This window comes from Periophthalmus magnuspinnatus, chromosome 24 (assembly GCF_009829125.3).
Source record: "Periophthalmus magnuspinnatus isolate fPerMag1 chromosome 24, fPerMag1.2.pri, whole genome shotgun sequence".
Classification (NCBI taxonomy): Eukaryota; Metazoa; Chordata; class Actinopteri; order Gobiiformes; family Gobiidae; genus Periophthalmus; species Periophthalmus magnuspinnatus.
In genome coordinates this window covers 24,968,762-24,989,105 of record NC_047149.1, presented here as the reverse complement: position 1 = coordinate 24,989,105, position 20,344 = coordinate 24,968,762, and the positions used below count along the sequence as shown (strand labels likewise).

At 42.0% G+C, this 20,344-nt stretch overlaps 1 protein-coding gene across 1 annotated transcript in view; it reads right to left on the bottom strand.

Moving 5' to 3' along the window:
* The window catches only part of LOC117393057 (1-phosphatidylinositol 4,5-bisphosphate phosphodiesterase beta-1), a 328,875-nt gene that overhangs the window by 119,693 nt on the left and 188,838 nt on the right, over positions 1–20,344 (bottom strand). Inside the window, exons 4-6 of the mRNA XM_033991233.2 lie at positions 16,971–17,111; positions 13,535–13,614; positions 2,770–2,823 (exon numbers count right to left, since the gene is read on the bottom strand). Of these exons, the coding sequence (XP_033847124.1) occupies positions 2,770–2,823; positions 13,535–13,614; positions 16,971–17,111 (275 nt within the window). The remainder of the gene's footprint in view (positions 1–2,769; positions 2,824–13,534; positions 13,615–16,970; positions 17,112–20,344) is intronic.

Sequence of the window (20,344 nt, the reverse complement as noted above, 5' to 3'; positions counted from 1 at the left end):
TTTAGTTTTTAGTTTTATTATTATTATTTTTTGTTTGTGTTATTATTTTTATTTTTTTTAGGTTTTATTTTATTTATTTATTTTTTGTTATTTTGAGGTGTTTTTTAGTTTAGTTTTTTTTTTTTTTTTTGTAATTTTGACTTTTTTTTATTTATTTTTTTGTAAAACTGTCCCCTCTCTCTGTACCTGCTGCTGTCAGACTCGTCGTTTTGGTCTTAAAATGTTTCCTTTAACCCGCTCTACATGATCCTGGGTTTTTTATTTTGCTTTTTCTTCCGTAACTTAAGATCTGAACATTAATAACAGACAAATCAGGCTCTTTCTTTTGCCAAGGTCGCTCCCGCTAGCGTTAGCAACAGGTTTGATTGACAGCGTTGCTAAGCGCCTGCTCCCTCCTAAACCAGCGATGCGAGAAGGAGCGGGAAGGGGCGTTACCTTCAGCAGCCTCGCTCCGGATTTGGAATTCCAACAGTGAGCATCTTAGCAACCAAAGAGCCAATCCAGAGTCAGTGAAACCTGTTGCTAACGCTAGCGGGAGCGACGTTGGGGAAGGAATGCGCCTGATTTGTCTGTTATTAATGTTCATATCTTGATTTACAGACACAATAGTGAAATAAAAACCCCAGGATCATGTAGAGGGTTAATACGAACATTTAAGACCAAAATGACGAGTCTGACAGCAGCAGATACAGAGAGAGGGGACAGTTTTACAAAAAAAAAAAAAAAACAACCTCAAAATAACAAAGAAAAAAAAAAGAAACTTAAAAAACACCTCAAATTAAAAAAAACAACTAACTAAAATAAAACCTAAAAAAAAATAATAATAATAACAGAAATAAAAAATAATAATAATAAAACAAAAAACTTAAAACAACTCAAAACTCAAAACAAAATAACAAAAAAAAAAATGAACCATGTAGAGGGTTAATACAAACATTTAAGACCAAAACGACGAGTCTGACAGCAGCAGGGACAGAGAGAGGACATAGTTTTACAAAGAAAACAAAAAATAACCTCAAAATAACAAAAAATTAAAAAAAAAAGAAACTAAAAAACACCTCAAAATAACAAAAAATAAATAACTAAAATAAAACCTAAAAAAATGTAAAGTTAAAAATGTCTAATATGTTAATAAATGTCACAACTTTAGACAAACTCACCGACACATGAAACACATTCAACTTTTAAAGTCTGACGTTTTGTTTGTGTAAGGTGGTGTCCCATAATGCTTTGCGGTGTGATGTCACGGTCTATTTTTAGCGACTGTGAAAAGCGCTATTCTTTGTGGATTTTAGAAGCTTCATAGTCAAGGCAAAACAAAACAGTGAAGGTCATTTTAGTTCAAATGAAAAAGGTTTTTGTTGTGTCAAACATCACTGACGTTTATTGCACTCGGCGAGAATCGAGATTTATATTATGAATTCAAGTTGATTTAATTTAAGTTCTAGGACCCGATTTAGGATCCTCGTTATAGGATGATTATATAAATGGACATAGCTCACCTGCTACGCTCCTATTCACTTTCTATTGATAAACTGTCCCCTCTCTCTGTCTCTGCTGCTTCAGACTCGTCATTTTGGTCTTAAATGTTCGTATTAACCCTCTACATGATCCTGGGGTTTATTTATTTATTTATTGAGTGATTTTGAGGTTTTGTTGTTTTTTCTTTTTTTTTTTGAGTTTTTATTTTAGTTATTTTTACTATATATATTTTTTAAGTTATTTTGAGGTTTATTTGTTTTTTTTTGTTATTTTGAGGTTGTTTTTTTGTTTGTTTGTTTAGGTTTTTTGTGTAATTTTGAGTATTTCTTTTTATTTTTTTGTAAAACCGTGTCCTCTCTCTGTCTCTTCTGCTTCAGACTCATTTTGGTCTTAAATGTTCATATTAACCCTCTACATGATCCTGGGGTTTATTTATTTATTTATTTTTTGACTGATTTTGAGGTTTTGTTGTTGTTGTTTTTTTGAGTTTTTAATTTAGTTATTTTTACTATATATATTTTATAAGCTATTTTGAGGTTTATTTATTTATTTAGTTATTTTGAGGGTTTTTTTTTTTGTTTGTTTATTTAGGTTTTTTTTGTGTAATTTTGAGTATTTTTTTTTTTTTTTTTTTTTGTAAAACTTAGTCCCCTCTCTCTCTAACTGCTGCTGTCAGACTCATTTTGGTCTTAAATATTCATATTAACCCTCTACACGACCCTGGGGTTTTTATTTCACTAGTGTGTCCATAAATCAAGATATGAACATTAAAAACAGACAAATCAGGCGCCTTCTTTCCGTGAGGTCGCTCCTGCTGGCGTTAGCAACAGCTTTGATTGACAGCGTCGCTAAGCAGCTCAACAGCGACGCATCAGATTGGCTCTTTGGTCGCTGTGATCCTCATTAGCAATTACACAAAAAGCAATTCTTCTTGGTCTTGTTGTTGCATAAAGTTTCTGAAAACACGGAAGAACAAATCACCCGCAATCCCTAAATAAAGAATTCCGAGGAAAAACCTGCCTGGAGCCACCTTGTTAGCTCGAGCTAGCGCCATCGCCTTATGTGACTAACCCGCTATTTTTGCCATCAAAGTCCACCCACGTCTCTTTGAATACGTCACACACACAGGGCTGCGTGGAATAAAAAAGTGAAAAATAATAAAAATACGAGAGGAAGAAAGACAAAGAGATGGGGGGGAACAACGCCGCGTGGTCTGGAGACGTTCATTTGTGAGACATCGGGAGGTATCGGAGGAGGAGGAGGGATGACTCATGGAGGAATACTTACTTCTTGACGGGAATCTTGCCTTCGGGGTTGAGCTGCAGCTTCAGTCTCGTGTATCTGTATCGGACACAACATAAATCTGAGTTAGCCGCATGTAAACAGCGTCGGTCTGTGTAAACATTAACACGCCCGCATAGATTCTTCGCCGTTTGTGTGACAGATAAGCCTCATCGACCGCGGAGACGCCGTGTTTTTATTAGCTCGCGCGGCGGATTGAAAAGAGGTGCGACGCGGCCCCTGTGTCTTTTTTGTTATCCCCGTAAGAGAGATAACCGTAATGAGATTTGAACGTTTCGCGTGCGTAGAGTCGACGGAGTGAAAATAGACCCGAAAAGGCCACGTTCACCGCTCGCTGTACCGCTCTGCTCAACGGACAAACAACGCGACGGCTCAGACTAACGTGCCGTTCGAAAAGGAGAAGTGAATCTGCCGAAGTTTACTTTTAAAGACGCGCTGTGTAACTTTCACAACGGAGCGTCCGCCACCTGCTCGTCACCGTGGAGACGTAGAGATGCCAGGGCAAAAAGTAAAAGTATCACATGGAAAAAAATCAACTAAATCGATTGTTTTTATTTGTATTTTCCGGAGTATAAGTCGAACTTTTTTCATAGTTTTCCCGCGGTGCGACTTATACGTGAAATTATTAAAATAGATAGTTTCACATGTTCGTTATTGTCGCACTGAAAACTGCGCAACGGCACTCGAGACTTGTACCAGTGTCTACTACGCGGCGCGGAACTTCATCTTCCTCTGGAGTGGGTGGATTTGTTCAGACGCGACACCGAGGACGAAGAATTAAATGGATTTATTGATTTGGAGTGAGATCCAGAGTAAACTCGTTGCTTGTTTTTATTCTTTATTTATCTGATTAACTGTTAATATCTTACGTTAACAAACCAGACACGTGTTCAGTTCTGTCTGTGCTTCTTGTAAAGCTAGAATCAGCTAGAATACCCTCAGAAAAGTTACGCAGTACAGCTTTAAATACCACATATTTTCAAGACATAAGACATAAACATCAAATAGTCGGGGTCTTATCAAAAAATGAAATACTCCGATCAAAATGAACACAGTAAACTCTGGTCAGTGGTGGAACAAATACTCAATGTTGTTATTTAAGTAAAAGTACAGATACCAGCGTAAAGAAATACTCATGTAAAAGTATCAAATGGAAAATCTACTTAAGTAAAAGTATTAAAGTACCGCATCTTCACTCCAGAGTTGGCATAGATGTTCAGAAGTGACACCGAGGACGAAGAATTCAGTGGATTTATTGATTTTTGTGAGATCCAGACTAAACTTGTTGCCTGTTTTTATTCTTTATTTATCTGATTAACTGTTAATATCTTACGTTAACAAACCAGACACGTGTTCAGTTCTGTCTGTGCTTCATGGAGCTGAATAAATATAAATGTGTTACGTTAGCGTGATGTACTGATATTCAGCCTGTTGTTCCACATTTTATTATTATTATTACAACTTGACTTTAAAGATAAAATGTCTGTTCTTGGTCTCAGATTTTGTAAAATAAATTTCTAAACTATTGTAGCCACAGCTGCCCTGACTGACATAAGCGAGGCTGCCAATCTGCGCCATCGGCCCCTCGAACCGACCACCGTCATTCAGGTTGTATTATTTTACAAAAAACGATTGACTTTATATAACATTTTGGCGCTGAAACTTTTTTTACTACAAAGAAAAGGCAGTTTAGTTGCGTTCACGGGAAAAGTGGATGAGGTGGAATAAGGTCGATACTAAGAAATGCAGGTGTAGTGTCATGTCAGTTTTTGCCTCTAGCGCCTCACTGTGGCACCGGGTGTTCCCCGCCCAGTCGTGTTTACGAGATCAAGGTTTGACGAGGAGGTTTGGACTTTGGCTTTAATGTGTTTTATGTGTTTTAATAAAGAATACACATGCACGTCCCCCAGAATCATCTCAGGATCATCTCAGGATCATCTCAGGATCATCTCAGGATCATCTCAGGATCATCTCAGGACACGTTCACAGACGTAAAGTACAGGGTATTTTGTTCTTTACAGACGATATACTACTCAGAAATGCAACCAGGACTAAAGCAGGACTAAACCAGGACTAAACCAGGACTAAAGCAGAACTGAACCAGGACTAAAGCAGGACTAAACCGGAACTAAAGCAAAACTAAACCAGGACAAAAGCAGGACTAAAGCAGGACTAAAGCAGGACTAAACCTGGACTAAACCGAGACTAAACCAGGACTAAACCGGGACTAAACCGGAACTAAAGCAGGACTAAACCAAAACTAAACCAGGACTAAACCTGGACTAAACCTGGACTAAACCAGGACTAAACCTGGACTAAACCTGGACTAAACCAGGACTAAACCTGGACTAAACCAGGACTAAACCTGGACTAAACCTGGACTAAACCAGGACTAAAGCAGGACTAAACCAGGACTAAACCAGGACTAAACCTGGACTAAACCTGGACTAAACCAGTACTAAACCTGGACTAAAGCAGGACTAAAGCAGGACTAAACCTGGACTAAACCGAGACTAAACCAGGACTAAACCAGGACTAAACCAGTACTAAACCAGGACTAAACCAGGACTAAACCAGGACTAAACCAGTTAAATACAATATTCTACCTCAGAATTGAACCTTTACTATTTCGACGACACAGTTCGGCCAAAGCTCACTCCACAGCCCTGGACTCCGCAGACTTTAGCTAAACTCTGATAAAACTTGATTTCTGTAGTAAATAAATAATCAGATTGGACTGAAATGCAAATATTAATGGACTAATAACAACTGTACACGTTTTTGTCTCATTTCACGGACGGGATTCATCAGTTTTTTTTGTCGGACATTTGGAAATTATCGCTCTGTTAACAGCTCACGCTAAGGTAAACGGCTAACGCTAGCAACTTTACACAACAACAGTTAATTTAAAAGTATTTCAATCATAATCAGGACCAACAGCGCGATAACCCAGCGCTTCTGTCTACTTCATTCAGACGTGTTGTGTCCAGTTAAAGACCTGTCTCCGTCCGCTGTTGTTTTTCCGACTCCTGCAATGCATTGTGGTCTATATTGACCGGCCGAGTTACGAGCGCTGGATGCTACTTTACAAGATGCATTGAAGGAAATTTTGAGTGCGCTATTTTTCCACCAACCGGACATTCGGACAGCGCTAAAACTGGCGTGGCCCTTAAATAGCGCCTCCTGTAGGGAATAGCCGCTTCCTCCAGCTCGGTGCTAAACTAGGCGTCTTGTACGATGTCGTGATGTAACGTGAACCCGACGTATTCCACTTGTAATGTAATGCAAGATTGTAGAGGCGCAGTTAGAAAGAATTGCATCACAAGCTAGCATCTCAAAAACGCCGCTGAAAAACACGCGTACGACTGCATAAACTAGCATAACATATACTGGCGTAGTGTTAGCGTACAGCAGGTTGGAACAGAGGCTAATCCGTGGAAGCCTTGCACTGGCGGTACACAGCAGTCGCGCGGAACAAGCTAGGCTAAAAATAGCTCGTCCACTGCAACAGGAGCTATCATTATGGGCTACGCTTAAGTGGCCGCTAGCTAATAATTAATATCTATTACTCTGTCCACTTGAGACGGCAAAGTGCGCCAAGGCGAAGGCGACGGCGGCCGGATGATGCACCTTTGTTTTTCTTAGAAGAGGACGTGGGTTTGAAACGAGGGGCAGGACAGAAAGCAAAAGCACATGGTAATGTGGTAATGTGCTCACGTGCGGCGCCGCGGCTGCTGCTTCTGCTGATCTATAATTTATGAAGAGGAAAGCTCAAAAATACAGCTGTGGAGAGCAGGGATTAAACCTGGACTGAACCAGGACTAAACCAGGACTAAACCAGGACTAAACGGGGACTAAACCAGGACTAAACCAGGACTAAACCAGGACTAAACCAGGACTAAACCAGGACTAAACTGGGACTGAACCAGGACTAAATCAGGACTAAACCAGGACAAAACTAGGACTAAACTGGGAGTAAACCAGGACTGAACCAGGACTGAACCAGGACTGAACCAGGACTAAACCAGGACTAAACTGGGACTGAACCAGGACTAAACCAGGACTAAACCAGGACTAAACCGGGACTAAACCAGGACTAAACCAGGACTAAACTGGGACTGAACCAGGACTAAATCAGGACTAAACCAGGACAAAACTAGGACTAAACTGGGAGTAAACCAGGACTGAACCAGGACTGAACCAGGACTGAACCAGGACTAAACCAGGACTAAACTGGGACTGAACCAGGACTAAACCAGGACTAAATCAGGACTAAATCAGGACTAAACTGGGACTGAACCAGGACTAAATCAGGACTAAACTGGGACTAAATCAGGACTAAACCGGGACTAAATGGGGACTAAAGCAGGACTAAAGCAGGATTAAACCAGGACTAAACCAGGACTAAACCAGGACTAAACCAGGACTAAATCAGGACTAAACCAGGACTAAACCAGGACTAAATCAGGACTAAACCAGGACTAAACCGGGACTAAATCAGGACTAAACCAGGACTAAACTAGGACTAAACTGGGATGAAATCAGGACTAAACCAGGACTAAATTAGGACTAAACCAGGACTAAAGCAGGATTAAACCAGGACTAAACCAGGACTAAACCAGGACTAAACCAGGACTAAATCAGGACTAAACCAGGACTAAACCGGGACTAAATCAGGACTAAACCAGGACTAAACTAGGACTAAACTGGGATGAAATCAGGACTAAACCAGGACTAAATTAGGACTAAACCAAGACTAAACCAGGACTAAATTAGGACTAAACGAGGACAAAATCTGGACTAAACCAGGACTGAACTAGGACTAAACCTGGACTAAATCTGGACTAAACCGTGACTAAACCATAATTTAACCATAAAAGTCCCACATCTCCAGAATAACTCCTTATAAACTCCTGATCTACATGTTTGTTTGTTTCTTCCTCTCGTTCCTCGTTTTTCTCTCCCGTCGTTCAAACTGAATCATGTTCGTTTTTTCAGACCCCCGTCGAGCGTCACCGCTGCGTCTACAAATATACAGACGAGGAAACTCTACTCAAATGTTCTGCTACATCACTGCTCGCCCTTGTACCGGATCTGACCCGGTCCTCCTCATCGTGAAGACAGTGAGCAGCGTCGCCACGGGCAACACAAATGAAAAACAACACAAATAAAAAACAACACAAATAAAAAACAACACAAATGAAAAACAACACAAATGAAAAACACCACAAATGAAAAACAACACAAATGAGGACATGATCTTTGGAGACTTTTCAATTACACAGATAAAAACCAGATCTAAACCAGGACTAAACCAGGACTAAACCGGGACTAAACCGGGACTAAACCGGAACTGAACCGGGACTGAACCAGGACTAAACCGGGACTAAACAGGGACTAAACCGGGACTAAACCAGGACTAAACAGGGACTAACCCGGGACTAACCCGGGACTAAACAGGGACTAACCCGGGACTAAACCAGGACTAAACCGGGACTGAACCAGGACTAAACCGGGACAAAACTGAGACTAAACCGGGACTGAACTGGGACTGGACCAGGACTAAAACAGGACTAAACCGGGACTAAACCAGGACTAAACCAGGACTGAACCGGGACTAAACCGGGACTAAACTGGGACTAAACTGGGACTAAACCAGGACTAAACCAGGACTGAACCAGGACTAAACTGGGACTAAAGCAGAACTAAACCGAGACTAAACCGGGACTAAACAGGACTAAACCGGGACTAAACCAGGACTGAACCGGGACTAAACCGGGACTAAACTGGGACTAAACTGGGACTAAACCAGGACTGAACCAGGACTAAACCGGGACTAAACTGGGACTAAAGCAGAACTAAACCAGGACTAAACCAAGACTAAACCGGAACTAAACCGGGACTAAAGCAGGACTAAACCAGTAACAGTCCCAGGACTACACATATAACTGACTTGGCTTTAAATCCTTTTGTGACTAAATAAATGGCACAAAAATAAATGATGAAACTAAAACTCGGACTGCTCCTGAACGCACCGCGCTCACACTCAGCCCGTGTCGTGTTTGCATCGATCGCACTGGAAAACGACTGGTACAAATGAGGACACGGCGGGTTTTGTGTAGTTCCCGCTCTGAGCATCTCCTCCATTTACCCCGAAGTCCAGACTCTCAAAGAAAACTATTAGATTTAAACCACAGGAACAAGAGCAGCACTTCAGGGACCAGACCTCCCCAGAGCAGGACTAAACCAGGACTAAACAGGGACTAAACCAGGACTAAACAGGGACTAAACCAGGACTAAACCAGGACTGAACCAGGACTAAACCAGGACTGAACCAGGACTGAACCAGGACTAAACCAGGACTAAACCAGGACTGAACCAGGACTGAACCAGGACTAAACCAGGACTAAACCAGGACTAAACCAGGACTGAACCAGGACTGAACCAGGACTAAACCAGGACTAAACCAGGACTGAACCAGGACTGAACCAGGACTAAACCAGGACTGAACCAGGACTAAACCAGGTCTACACCAGGACTAAACCAGGACTAAACCAGGTCTACACCAGGTCTACACCAGGACTGAACCAGGACTGAACCAGGACTAAACCAGGACTAAACCAGGACTAAACCAGGACTAAACCAGGTCTACACCAGGACTGAACCAGGACTGAACCAGGACTAAACCAGGTCTAAACCAGGTCTAAACCAGGTCTAAACCAGGTCTAAACCAGGTCTAAACCAGGTCTAAACATGCTCCTCACTCTCCTACAGCAGAGTGTTTATGAGCCTCTCCACAGAGGATGGTGCTGGGTCCGCGCTGCCTGACCAGTCGTAGCTGCTCTCTTCCATTTCAGCTCAGTCTCTGTTCGGCGCCGGGTCGATGGGCGACTTTTATTGTGGCATAAGTCAATTATTCTCCTCGGGGGGCGGCCGTAATGGTTTGGCTTCTCTGATAAACACGGGACAGCTGGGACGTGCCACTGAAAAACTACAGTGTATTCTGTCAATACAAAAGAGAACTGTCACAGCACTGGCACTTCTGAATGGGACTAAACGAGGACTACACGAGGACTACACGAGGACTACACGAGGACTAAATGAGGACTACACGAGGACTACACGAGGACTACACGAGGACTACACGAGGACTACACAAGGACTAAACGAGGACTACACAAGGACTAAACGAGGACTAAACGAGGACTACACGAGGACTACACGAGGACTAAACGAGGACTACACGAGGACTAAACGAGGACTACACGAGGACTAAATGAGGACTACACGAGGACTAAACGAGGACTACACGAGGACTACACGAGGACTACACGAAGACTACACGAGGACTAAACGAGGACTACACGAGGACTAAATGAGGACTACACGAGGACTAAACCAGGACTAAACGAGGACTACACGAGGACTAAATGAGGACTACACGAGGACTAAACCAGGACTACACGAGGACTACACGAGGACTACACGAGGACTACACGAGGACTAAACGAGGACTACACGAGGACTACACGAGGACTACACGAGGACTACGTGAGGACTACACGAGGACTACACGAGGACTACACGAGGACTACACGAGGACTAAACGAGGACTACACAAGGACTACACGAGGACTACGTGAGGACTAAACGAGGACTAAACGAGGACTACACAAGGACTAAACGAGGACTACACGAGGACTAAACGAGGACTACACGAGGACTACACGAGGACTAAACGAGGACTACACGAGGACTAAACGAGGACTACACAAAGACTAAACGAGGACTACACAAGGACTAAACGAGGACTACACGAGGACTAAACGAGGACTACACGAGGACTACACGAGGACTAAACGAGGACTACACGAGGACTAAACGAGGACTATCCAAAGACTACATGAGGACTAAATGAGGACTACATGAGGACTACATGAGGACTAAACGAGGACTACACGAGGACTAAACTAGGACTACACGAGGACTACACGAGGACTAAACGAGGACTAAACGAGGACTACACGAGGACTAAACGAGGACTACACGAAGACTACACGAGGACTACACGAGGAGTACACGAGGACTACACGAGGACTACACGAAGACTAAACGAGGACTACACGAGGACTACACGAGGACTAAACGAGGACTACACGAGGACTACACGAGGACTACACAAGGAGTAAACGAGGACTACACGAGGACTAAACGAGGACTACACGAGGACTACACGAGGACTAAACGAGGACTACATGAGGACTACACGAGGACTAAACGAGGACTACACGAGGACTAAATGAGGACTACACGAGGACTAAACGAGGACTACACGAGGACTACACGAGGACTACACGAGGACTAAACGAGGACTACACGAGGACTACACGAGGACTACACGAGGACTAAACGAGGACTACACGAGGACTAAACGAGGACTAAACGAGGACTACACGAGGACTACACGAGGACTAAACGAGGACTACACGAGGACTACACGAGGACTAGACGAGGACTAAACGAGGACTACACGAGGACTACACGAGGACTAAACGAGGACTACACGAGGACTACATGAGGACTAAACGAGGACTATCCAAAGATTACATGAGGACTAAATGAGGACTACATGAGGACTAAACGAGGACTACACGAGGACTAAACGAGGACTACACGAGGACTACACGAGGACTAAACGAGGACTAAACGAGGACTACACGAGGACTAAACGAGGACTACACGAAGACTAAACGAGGACTACACGAGGAGTACACGAGGACTACACGAAGACTAAAGGAGGACTACACGAGGACTAAACCAGGAGTAAACCAGGACTAAACCAGGGCTAAACCAGGGCTAAACCAGGATTAAACCAGGGCTAAACCAGGACTAACACCAGGACTAAACCAGGACTAAACCAGGACTAGAACAGGACTAGAACAGGACTAAACCAGGATTAAACCAGGACTAAACCAGAACTAAACCAGGACTAGAACAGGACTAAACCAGGACTCGAATAGGACTAGAACAGGACTAAACCAGGACTAAACCAGGACTAAACCAGGTGTACCTCAGGACTAAGATTTTGAGTTAAAATATGTGACCATTGAGAATTACACAAACTTACTATGTACACACACCACATCAAAACTGGGACTAAACCAACACTAGAACAGGACCAAACCAAGACTACATATGGACCAAACTGTACCTAAACCAGGTCTAAACCAGGTCTAAACCAGGTCTAGTGAACATAGTGTAAATCCCTGCCCCTGTGGGACACATGGCACAGACTTACTCTTCCATACAGTTCTACAGTTTGTTTGCTAAATTCCCGTCGCTGATCTGAGGTGATGTGACCTTTACAGGCCTAAAGCTCTTTAGAGAAAAGAGAGTGAATGTGACCTACTGCTGCTGAGGGTAAGTGACTACAGAGTGTGTACTATAGGGTGTGTACTGCAGAGTGTGTACTGCAGAGTGTGTATTGCAGAGTGTGTATTGCAGAGTGTGTACTGCAGAGTGTGTACTACAGAGTGTGTACTGCAGAGTGTGTACTGCAGAGTGTGTACTGCAGAGTGTGTACTACAGAGTGTGTACTACAGAGAGTGAATAAAGCTGCACTTTCTACAATACACGAGGGGAACAAGCCTCAGCAACATATTAAGAGTTACTCCAGCTAAAGAGGTTTTTATATTTTACCTCTATGGGGTATTAAAGAGGGGGTATGTTACTTCTATGCGGTATTACAGAGGGGGTATGTTACTTCTATGTGGTATTAAAGAGGAGGTACGTTACTTCTATGGGGTATTACTGAGGGGGTATGTTACTTCTATGGGGTATTAAAGAGGAGGTACGTTACTTCTATGGGGTATTACAGAGGGGGTATGTTACTTCTATGGGGTATTACAGAGGGGGTAAACACTAGACGCTCTACTTTGTAAATTATCACAATAACAGATTCCCCTTGGAAACCCCGGCCGTTCTCCTTGGATACAACATATTTCACAGTGAATCGATGACATCATCCATCCCATAATGCAGCGTGAGGCCTGAACATATGCACAGACTTATGTGGAGGCAGGACTCGTTTGTTCTGGAGTTAGACACAGGATTATAGACATATGTGCTGCTGTGCTCTGAGAATATTCATCATGTTTCATTAAACATGGGACAAAAACCTCCTCGTCACAGACTGAGCTCGTCAGAGGCTGAGCGGGGCGGGGTGGGGGCGGGGCCAGGTGGCACGTGGATGGGAGCCCGCAGGAAATACCAGGTACCACAGTGAGGCAGAGGTAATGGAAAGTGTTGTTGTGTCCATACGCAAGACACTTCACCCATATTGTATAGTACAGACCGGGGCAAACTACGGCCCAGGGGCAACACACGGCCCTTCGGGCTTATTAAGCCGGCCCACCGAATGTGACCAAATTATATTAAAATAGGTGAGGGTTTAATTTACCTTTTCAACTAGTTGTTGATCTTTTGGCACTTGATAAAACTGAATGTGAGTTTTTCTGCTGTGTTTATTTAACTGAAATTTAATAAATTAATTATGGATTTAATTGATGCATTTGGAAAACAATTTGTACAATGAGCCTGACATATTCATGCTTTGCTACATGATACAGGCCAAATCTCTAATGTAATATAAACATATATATCCTGGTGTGTGTGTGCATGTGTTTATGTGTGTGTGTTTATGTGCCTGTGTGTGTGTGTGCATGTGTGTGCGTCTGTGTGTGTGACGTACGCCTTCTCCAGACAGTCTTCTCTGGGCATGTTCTGCACCAGGAGGTTTGATGCCAGTTTGAACAGCTCCTCGGCCCATTCCTGAAACAAAAACATCCAAACGTTACAAAGTTAAGTTTAATAATGTTATAGTCCAGTCTCTAAATCTGAACACGACAGCTGAGTTCACATTTAGACAAACGCTACTTCAGAATTTCAACCAAGCTGGGACTTAACCTGTGCCAAACCAGGACCAAACCAGGACCAAACCAGGACCAACCCAGTACACGTGTAAATGCCGCCGAGTCGATTAAATTACAAGTTCCAGTTTGACTTTGGCTTTGAACAAACTCAACAACCTCTTATACAGAACTGACACATGAAATATTACAGCTGAAAGATTTTTAGATCCTGAATATTCATGTTTAAATATAAGAGCAGTGATTTTCAAATGCTACAATCATTTAATATGTATGAAACACAGACTGAGTGAGTGTGACGTCACCACAGCGTTCAGCTCAAATGAAGCTAAACGAGGCTGGAGCGGTTACAGCGGCGAATTTGGAGCCGAGTTCTATATTTGGAATTCCGACCACGAGTATCATAGCAACCAAAGAGCCAATCAGGAACGAGGCTGTTGGGCGGGAAGGGGCGTTTTTACATAGAAAGTGAATTGGAGCCAGAAGAGCAGCCATGATCACTTTCTATTTGGAGCGCGGTGCTAGCATGTTAGCTATGTCCATTTATATAAACAGTCCATGGTATGAAACAAGCTGCAAACTGAATGTATAAAACACAATCACAGACTCGATTAATGACACACTCCAACCAATATGTTAAATAAACAGTGGAGTTTAAACATATTTCATGCCCCTCGCTCCCGTTCTAACAGGTTTAAAGACAAACTGTGTAACTTTTCACGCTGGTTTCAATGTTATTTATGTTATTGCTTTGTCCAGTGGTGGAAGAAGTACTCAGCTTTGTTACTTAAGTGAAAGTACATACGCTGGAGCAAAAAAAATACTCAAGTAAAAGTAAAAAAAGAATCTACTTAAGTAAAATTATTAAAGTACCTGTTTACAAATGCACGTAACGAGTAAAAAGTAAAAGTATTTCATAGATTTTGAGTCTTATAAAGCGTCAAATGTAGTGATTTTGATAAAGATTTGAGCTAAATTTTGTTCAACAGAAACAACTGAATCTATTGGGTTTTTTTTCTGTTTTTATTTGTTTATTTGTTTTTTTTGGTTTTTTTGCGTGTTAAAATTAAACCCTCAGCCTTTTCAGCAGGTCTCAAACAATTGTGAAAAATACTTTTACTTTTCAGTCCTGTTCAAAAATGTAGTAGAGCAGAAAGTACAGATACTGCTCTCAAATGTAGTGAAGTAAAAGTAAAAAGTATCCACTGTAAAATGTTCTCCAGTTAAGTACAGATACATAAAAATTACTTACGTACTGTACTTTACTACTTTTACGTTGTTACATTCCACCACTGGCTTTGCTTAGTTTGTATCGCCATGGCAACAAGCAGGTTTGATACCAAGTTACGGGTCATATCTGTGGACCGACGACCTGCCCGGAGTAAGAATCTATGCTTTTCTATTTATGTTTTAACCAATAAAAAAAGGCAAATAAAGGCAAAATAGGGAAGTTTAATGAAAAACAGTGGAACATTTCAGGCAAAGCAAGAACCTCTGTAAGCAGGTGGTCAACCCCATGTTAGAAATGTATGTACTGAACCTCAAAATGGCTAAAAACTCTGATAAAGTACTGCATATTCCTACCCCATAGTACTGCACATACTGTCTTGTTCTCAGCGGAGACTTCTTCTACTAAACGACGGCGCGCTCTATAAACAGCCTCACTCTGACACACTGACTTCTATCTGACACAGGAAGTACTCGGAAACGTACAGTGACATGATGTAAACACAGTGAAATATACCACACATTAGCGTTAGCATTAGCATGTCACCGGGTCACAGATAATGGCTAAAGGAAGTCGCTCTCATCACGTCAGCTCTATTGGATTTACATGGGACGCACACGCTAAGACGCACGTGCCGGACGCCAATGTTGCTCTACATTTAATTTTAAGTTCCCGTAGTATTTTATTAAAGCCACAGTATGTAACTTTATAGCCAAAAGTAGTCAGAAATAAAAGTTGGTTTGCTTGTTTGTTTGTTTTTTCATTTTGTGTGTTTTATTTATTCACAAAAAACTTTAAAAACATGCCTTCTTACTGTGAGCTTGCGTCTCCACAAACCTGACTCTTATTTGGCCTGGAGTTAGGGCCTTCTCCTGCTTGTTTCCATGGAAATGTTGTTTCTTTGCCTATAATATTCCACAGGATGGCAGTTTGCTTTAGTTCAGGCTTAGACCATAGACTGTATATATAAATGAAATAGCTAACCTGCTAGCCGCCGTGTTCTAAACAGGAAGTGAACATGTGCGCACTTCCTGCTCCATCAACTCTGGCTCCAGTTCACTTTCTATTGAAAAACTGTGTCCTCTCTCTGTACCTGCTGCTGTCAGACTCGTCATTTTGGTCTTAAATGTTCGTATTAACCCGCTACATGATCCTGTTTTTTTTTATTTCACTATTGTGTCTGTAAATCAAGATATGGTGCGTTACCTTCAACAGCCTCGCTCCTGATTGGCTCGTTGGTTGCTATGATACGGAATTCCAAATATGGAACTATATCTGGGTCAGACATGTGGAGAAGTGACCCCGGCTCACAGGAAGAATACACGTTTTTGATGGTATTTTTGAGCGATAAAAACACCAGTAATGAATCAGTGCATGTTAGATAAGTTTAATGCCATACTGTGGAACATTACAGAAAGCAAAGCATCAAGACCTCCACACCAACCGACTCCAGAAAAGTGACCTCATTCAGCTTTAACTCTTTATTTCACTATTGTGCCTGTAAATCAAGATATGAACATTAACAACAGACAAATCAGGCGTCTTCTTTCCCGAGGTCCCTCCCGCTAGCGCTAGCAACAGGTTTGATTGACAGCGTTTGTAAGCGCTCGCTCCCTACTTAACCAGCGGCGTCGGCGAGACAGGGTGTTACCTTCAACAGCCTCGCTCCGGATTGGCTCTTTGGTTGCTATGATACTCGTGGTCGGAATTCTAAACATGGAAATAGGCTCCAAATTCAACCGCTATAACTGCTAGCCTCGATTAGCTTCATTTGACTGGAGTCCACTTCTTTATAAAGTCTATGGTTTAATCCTAAATTTAAACTGTTATTACTTTGACCCATTGGATTCAGAAACACTGGGTTTTGCAGGGTTGAAATCTCTTCTTAAGTCAGTGAAGCTTCGTGTGGGAGCGCTAACCTTCACTCTACAATGAACTCCAGCGAGGAGCAGAGGTCAGTCACCCCCACGTGTCGTATGTGACTTATGATCGTTTCTATGGTCTTATCTCGTTGCTATGGGAGCAGTTACCTTGGCGGTCTCCTCCTGGAAGGCCATGAAGTTCAGGTATGTGATGTTGACCATGTCCGGCCCGCTCACCACCGTTAGCATACGGTTCTCCATCTTCCCCACCAGAGTGCTGACGTCCAGCAGCTCACGCAACTTCGCCTCCTGGGAAATAAACAAGAAAATAGATTTAGAGAAGTAGCGGCGAAAGATAAGACGCATTTCGAAAGAGTGTTATGTGCTGTTTTGGAAATATGATAAATTAAGCCCGGCGCACACACATAACAGGATTTTTAAACGATTTTAAACAAGCGACAAAAAGCGCAGACCACAGACACGAGGAGAATCGGATAAGATCGTCGTAAATCTCCAAGAATACGGCAGTGAAGAGACCGCACGCCACAAGCTAAAAGTTGTTAACGCACCTCGTGTCAGCTGTTTCCCGTCTACAGTAAAACGGCTCACTCTGAGACTCAAAAATATCCCAAAGATCAGAGCATTGAACCTCAAGTCGAAACTGTGTCGTTGTTAGAAGGCTGGAGATAAACGACACAGGAAGTAGAGTCGCTATCGCTAATCTGCAGCAGCTTCAGCCTGATCCTTGCTGTGCGGATGTAAACAGACACAAGCGAGGACGTACGCTCAACTTTTTACTTTTTAAACGACACTTCAAACTGGATAACAGCGCTCTCTTGTGGACTGGAGGTCATTAAACCGATGGATAATACGGATGAGGACGCTGCAACTTTACAAGACTTGAGTAGGAAAGCCGTGTTTACATTATGAGTTTGTATCTTGGGGCTCCGTCACTCTGTTTGGCTGTTGCCGTGGTGATGCTTTACGGTTACGATATCAGAATGCGAAGCTCTGTGGGTTAAAAAATCACATACGAAGATCCAAAGTTGGGGTCACGCCTCCCTAAAGTCGGCGAGAAGCAAAATCAGGGCCTAATCGGGCAAATGAAACTGCAGAAACAACAAAATGAACCAATTAAAAAGCAAAAAGAACGGAAAGTTGCTGTGTAATCTTCCAATTAAGAGTCTAAAGTGTTATCTCTGCACTCGTGGTTCGTTTTAGGGCTCAGACTTGAATCTCAAACAAAACATTACAGGCACATTTCTGACGCACGGAAACAACATGGACCGAACTTCTTAAAAAATATATCATTTTTTGTCAATGTTGCTCACGCTATTTTTAATTGTACATTTTTCTCTTTATTCCAACTACCCTCTGGTTGTAGGGCATAATGACTGACCAACTGCAACACTGGAGCTGCACCGATCCAGCCTTTTCCGTTCCGATACTGATGTCGATACTTTGACTTTACTTTACTAAATCTGTCTAGTTATGATTTTCTTTTAAGTCAGAGCTGTCCAATCTACGGCCCAGGGGCAAAATGTGGCCCTCAGACCAATTTTTTTTGGCCCTCACGCCTCCTCCTAAACTGGCCCAATTGATCAGGAAGTATTTTTTTTACTACAAACTGAACAGATTCTACGTCTATAACCTGAATAACATCACATTTTGACACAGACCCAAAAATAATTTTCCAAGTCTTTAAATTAAATTAAAAGTATGATTTCTCTGTCAAACCAGTGTTAAATTCACAAAATGACTGTGGCTCTCTGCTTCAAATATGTTTCAGTATGTGGCCTTTGGTAAAAAAAAAAGCTCGGACACCCCTGTTCACATGTTTGGTTTCTATTTTATGAAGTAAAAAGGCTACGTTAGCAACATTCCAAAGAGTTATTCATCATAAAACTTTTCTTTTTTAGGCGAGGCTAAAAAAATCTAAATTTTTGCTGTGTTTCATCCTAATTTTGTCTTTATCAGTAACACATACACATGGATAAATGACATATCACATTATTCTGCCCAATGATCCCTCCTTTACAGTGGCACAAAAATCATTCAAATCCACCTTGGGGTTGCTGAAATAGACCAATTTATAAACGGATATACATTTTTTGAGAAATTTGTCTTCAAAATAGGCTTAGGTAGTAACGAGTTAAGTAAACCAAGGTGTTTTTTTTAACCATTTTACATTTTTCAACAAGTTATCTAACGGGTCAGCGACATGTCCACGGGAAGAAACCTCAGGAATTCTTATCTGGTTTGTAAATGTTATGTACGATTTTAAGTAACTACAGAACAGCTGTGTAAAAATATAAGTTTAATATTATGTTTTGGGACACCAGTGATCAGCAAATTGTCCTTTTAGACTGATTTATAAACCGAAATGTGATATAAGCTGAACCAATACCCTACACCAGTATTGTATCGGAGAATCCCTATGGAAAACCACATTCCTCTCCGAAAGGGCACGGCTGACAGTAAATTCTATTAACAATGTGAACTCCTAAAGGTCCTACATTACACAAAATGAACTCTCGTGAACTTTAAGCCGTGTTATAATACAGTTAGCTCCTCAAAAACAGACCTGGAGTTGTGTTTTGCTTCATTCGCGCGCGTTTGAGTGACATTTTATTAGCTCGAAACGCTCTGTTCCACCCCGTGATGTCATCAAGTGGTAGTTTTCAGCAGCTTTAACAGCTCCTTTTTACCTTTAGTTCAACAGAAATAGTCAATTCCGGGACAGAAATAATGATTTTAAATGGTTTTAGTGAAGGTGTGTGGAGTTTAAAAACACAGTGGTGCACTTCCTGTATTACACGATGACATCACAAGGTGGAACAGAGTGTTTTTTTTTCAGTCTGAGAGAAGAACTTGTGCGTTAAACGTGTGTGAATGAAACAGAAAAACACAAGAAACAATATTAGAACATGAGAAAATAGTGTAATATGAGCCCTTTAAACTTCTCCGTGGAGCTCAGGTCTGTGGAGAGGCGAGACTCACAGTAAGAATACATGTTTTTAAGGCAATAAAAACAGCTGTGGTTGAAAAAAATGCAAGATAGATAAGTCTAAAGCCATAGTGTGGGACATTCTAAGCAAAGAAGTGGTAGTTTTCACGTTAACAGCTAATCTAGGCAATACGAAAACACAGAACATACATTTCTACGCTAAGTTATGTCATATTTTGTCCACTAATATTAAACTTCCACATGAAATAATGTTTAAACGAACTGAATCGCTCGACCTAAAGCCGCGTGAGACTCGAGCCGCCGTCGCCGCAGCAGAACGATGTGATTTTAAACAGATCCGACTGAAGGAAGTGAACACGGAGCTGCTTAATGTCACCGAGGCCTGTGTTGACACCGCAGTCTCAGGCCTGGACACAGATATAACACCACGACTCCGACAGGCGCAGCGTTTATCATCTTTTATTCTTTCATTATTTTCGTAGAGCTGGTCGGACGTATTCTGCAAAACGCAACTTTTCAGAGCTTTTAAACGTGTTATAGTCGTTTCCTCATTGACATTTACTCACTTAAAGTT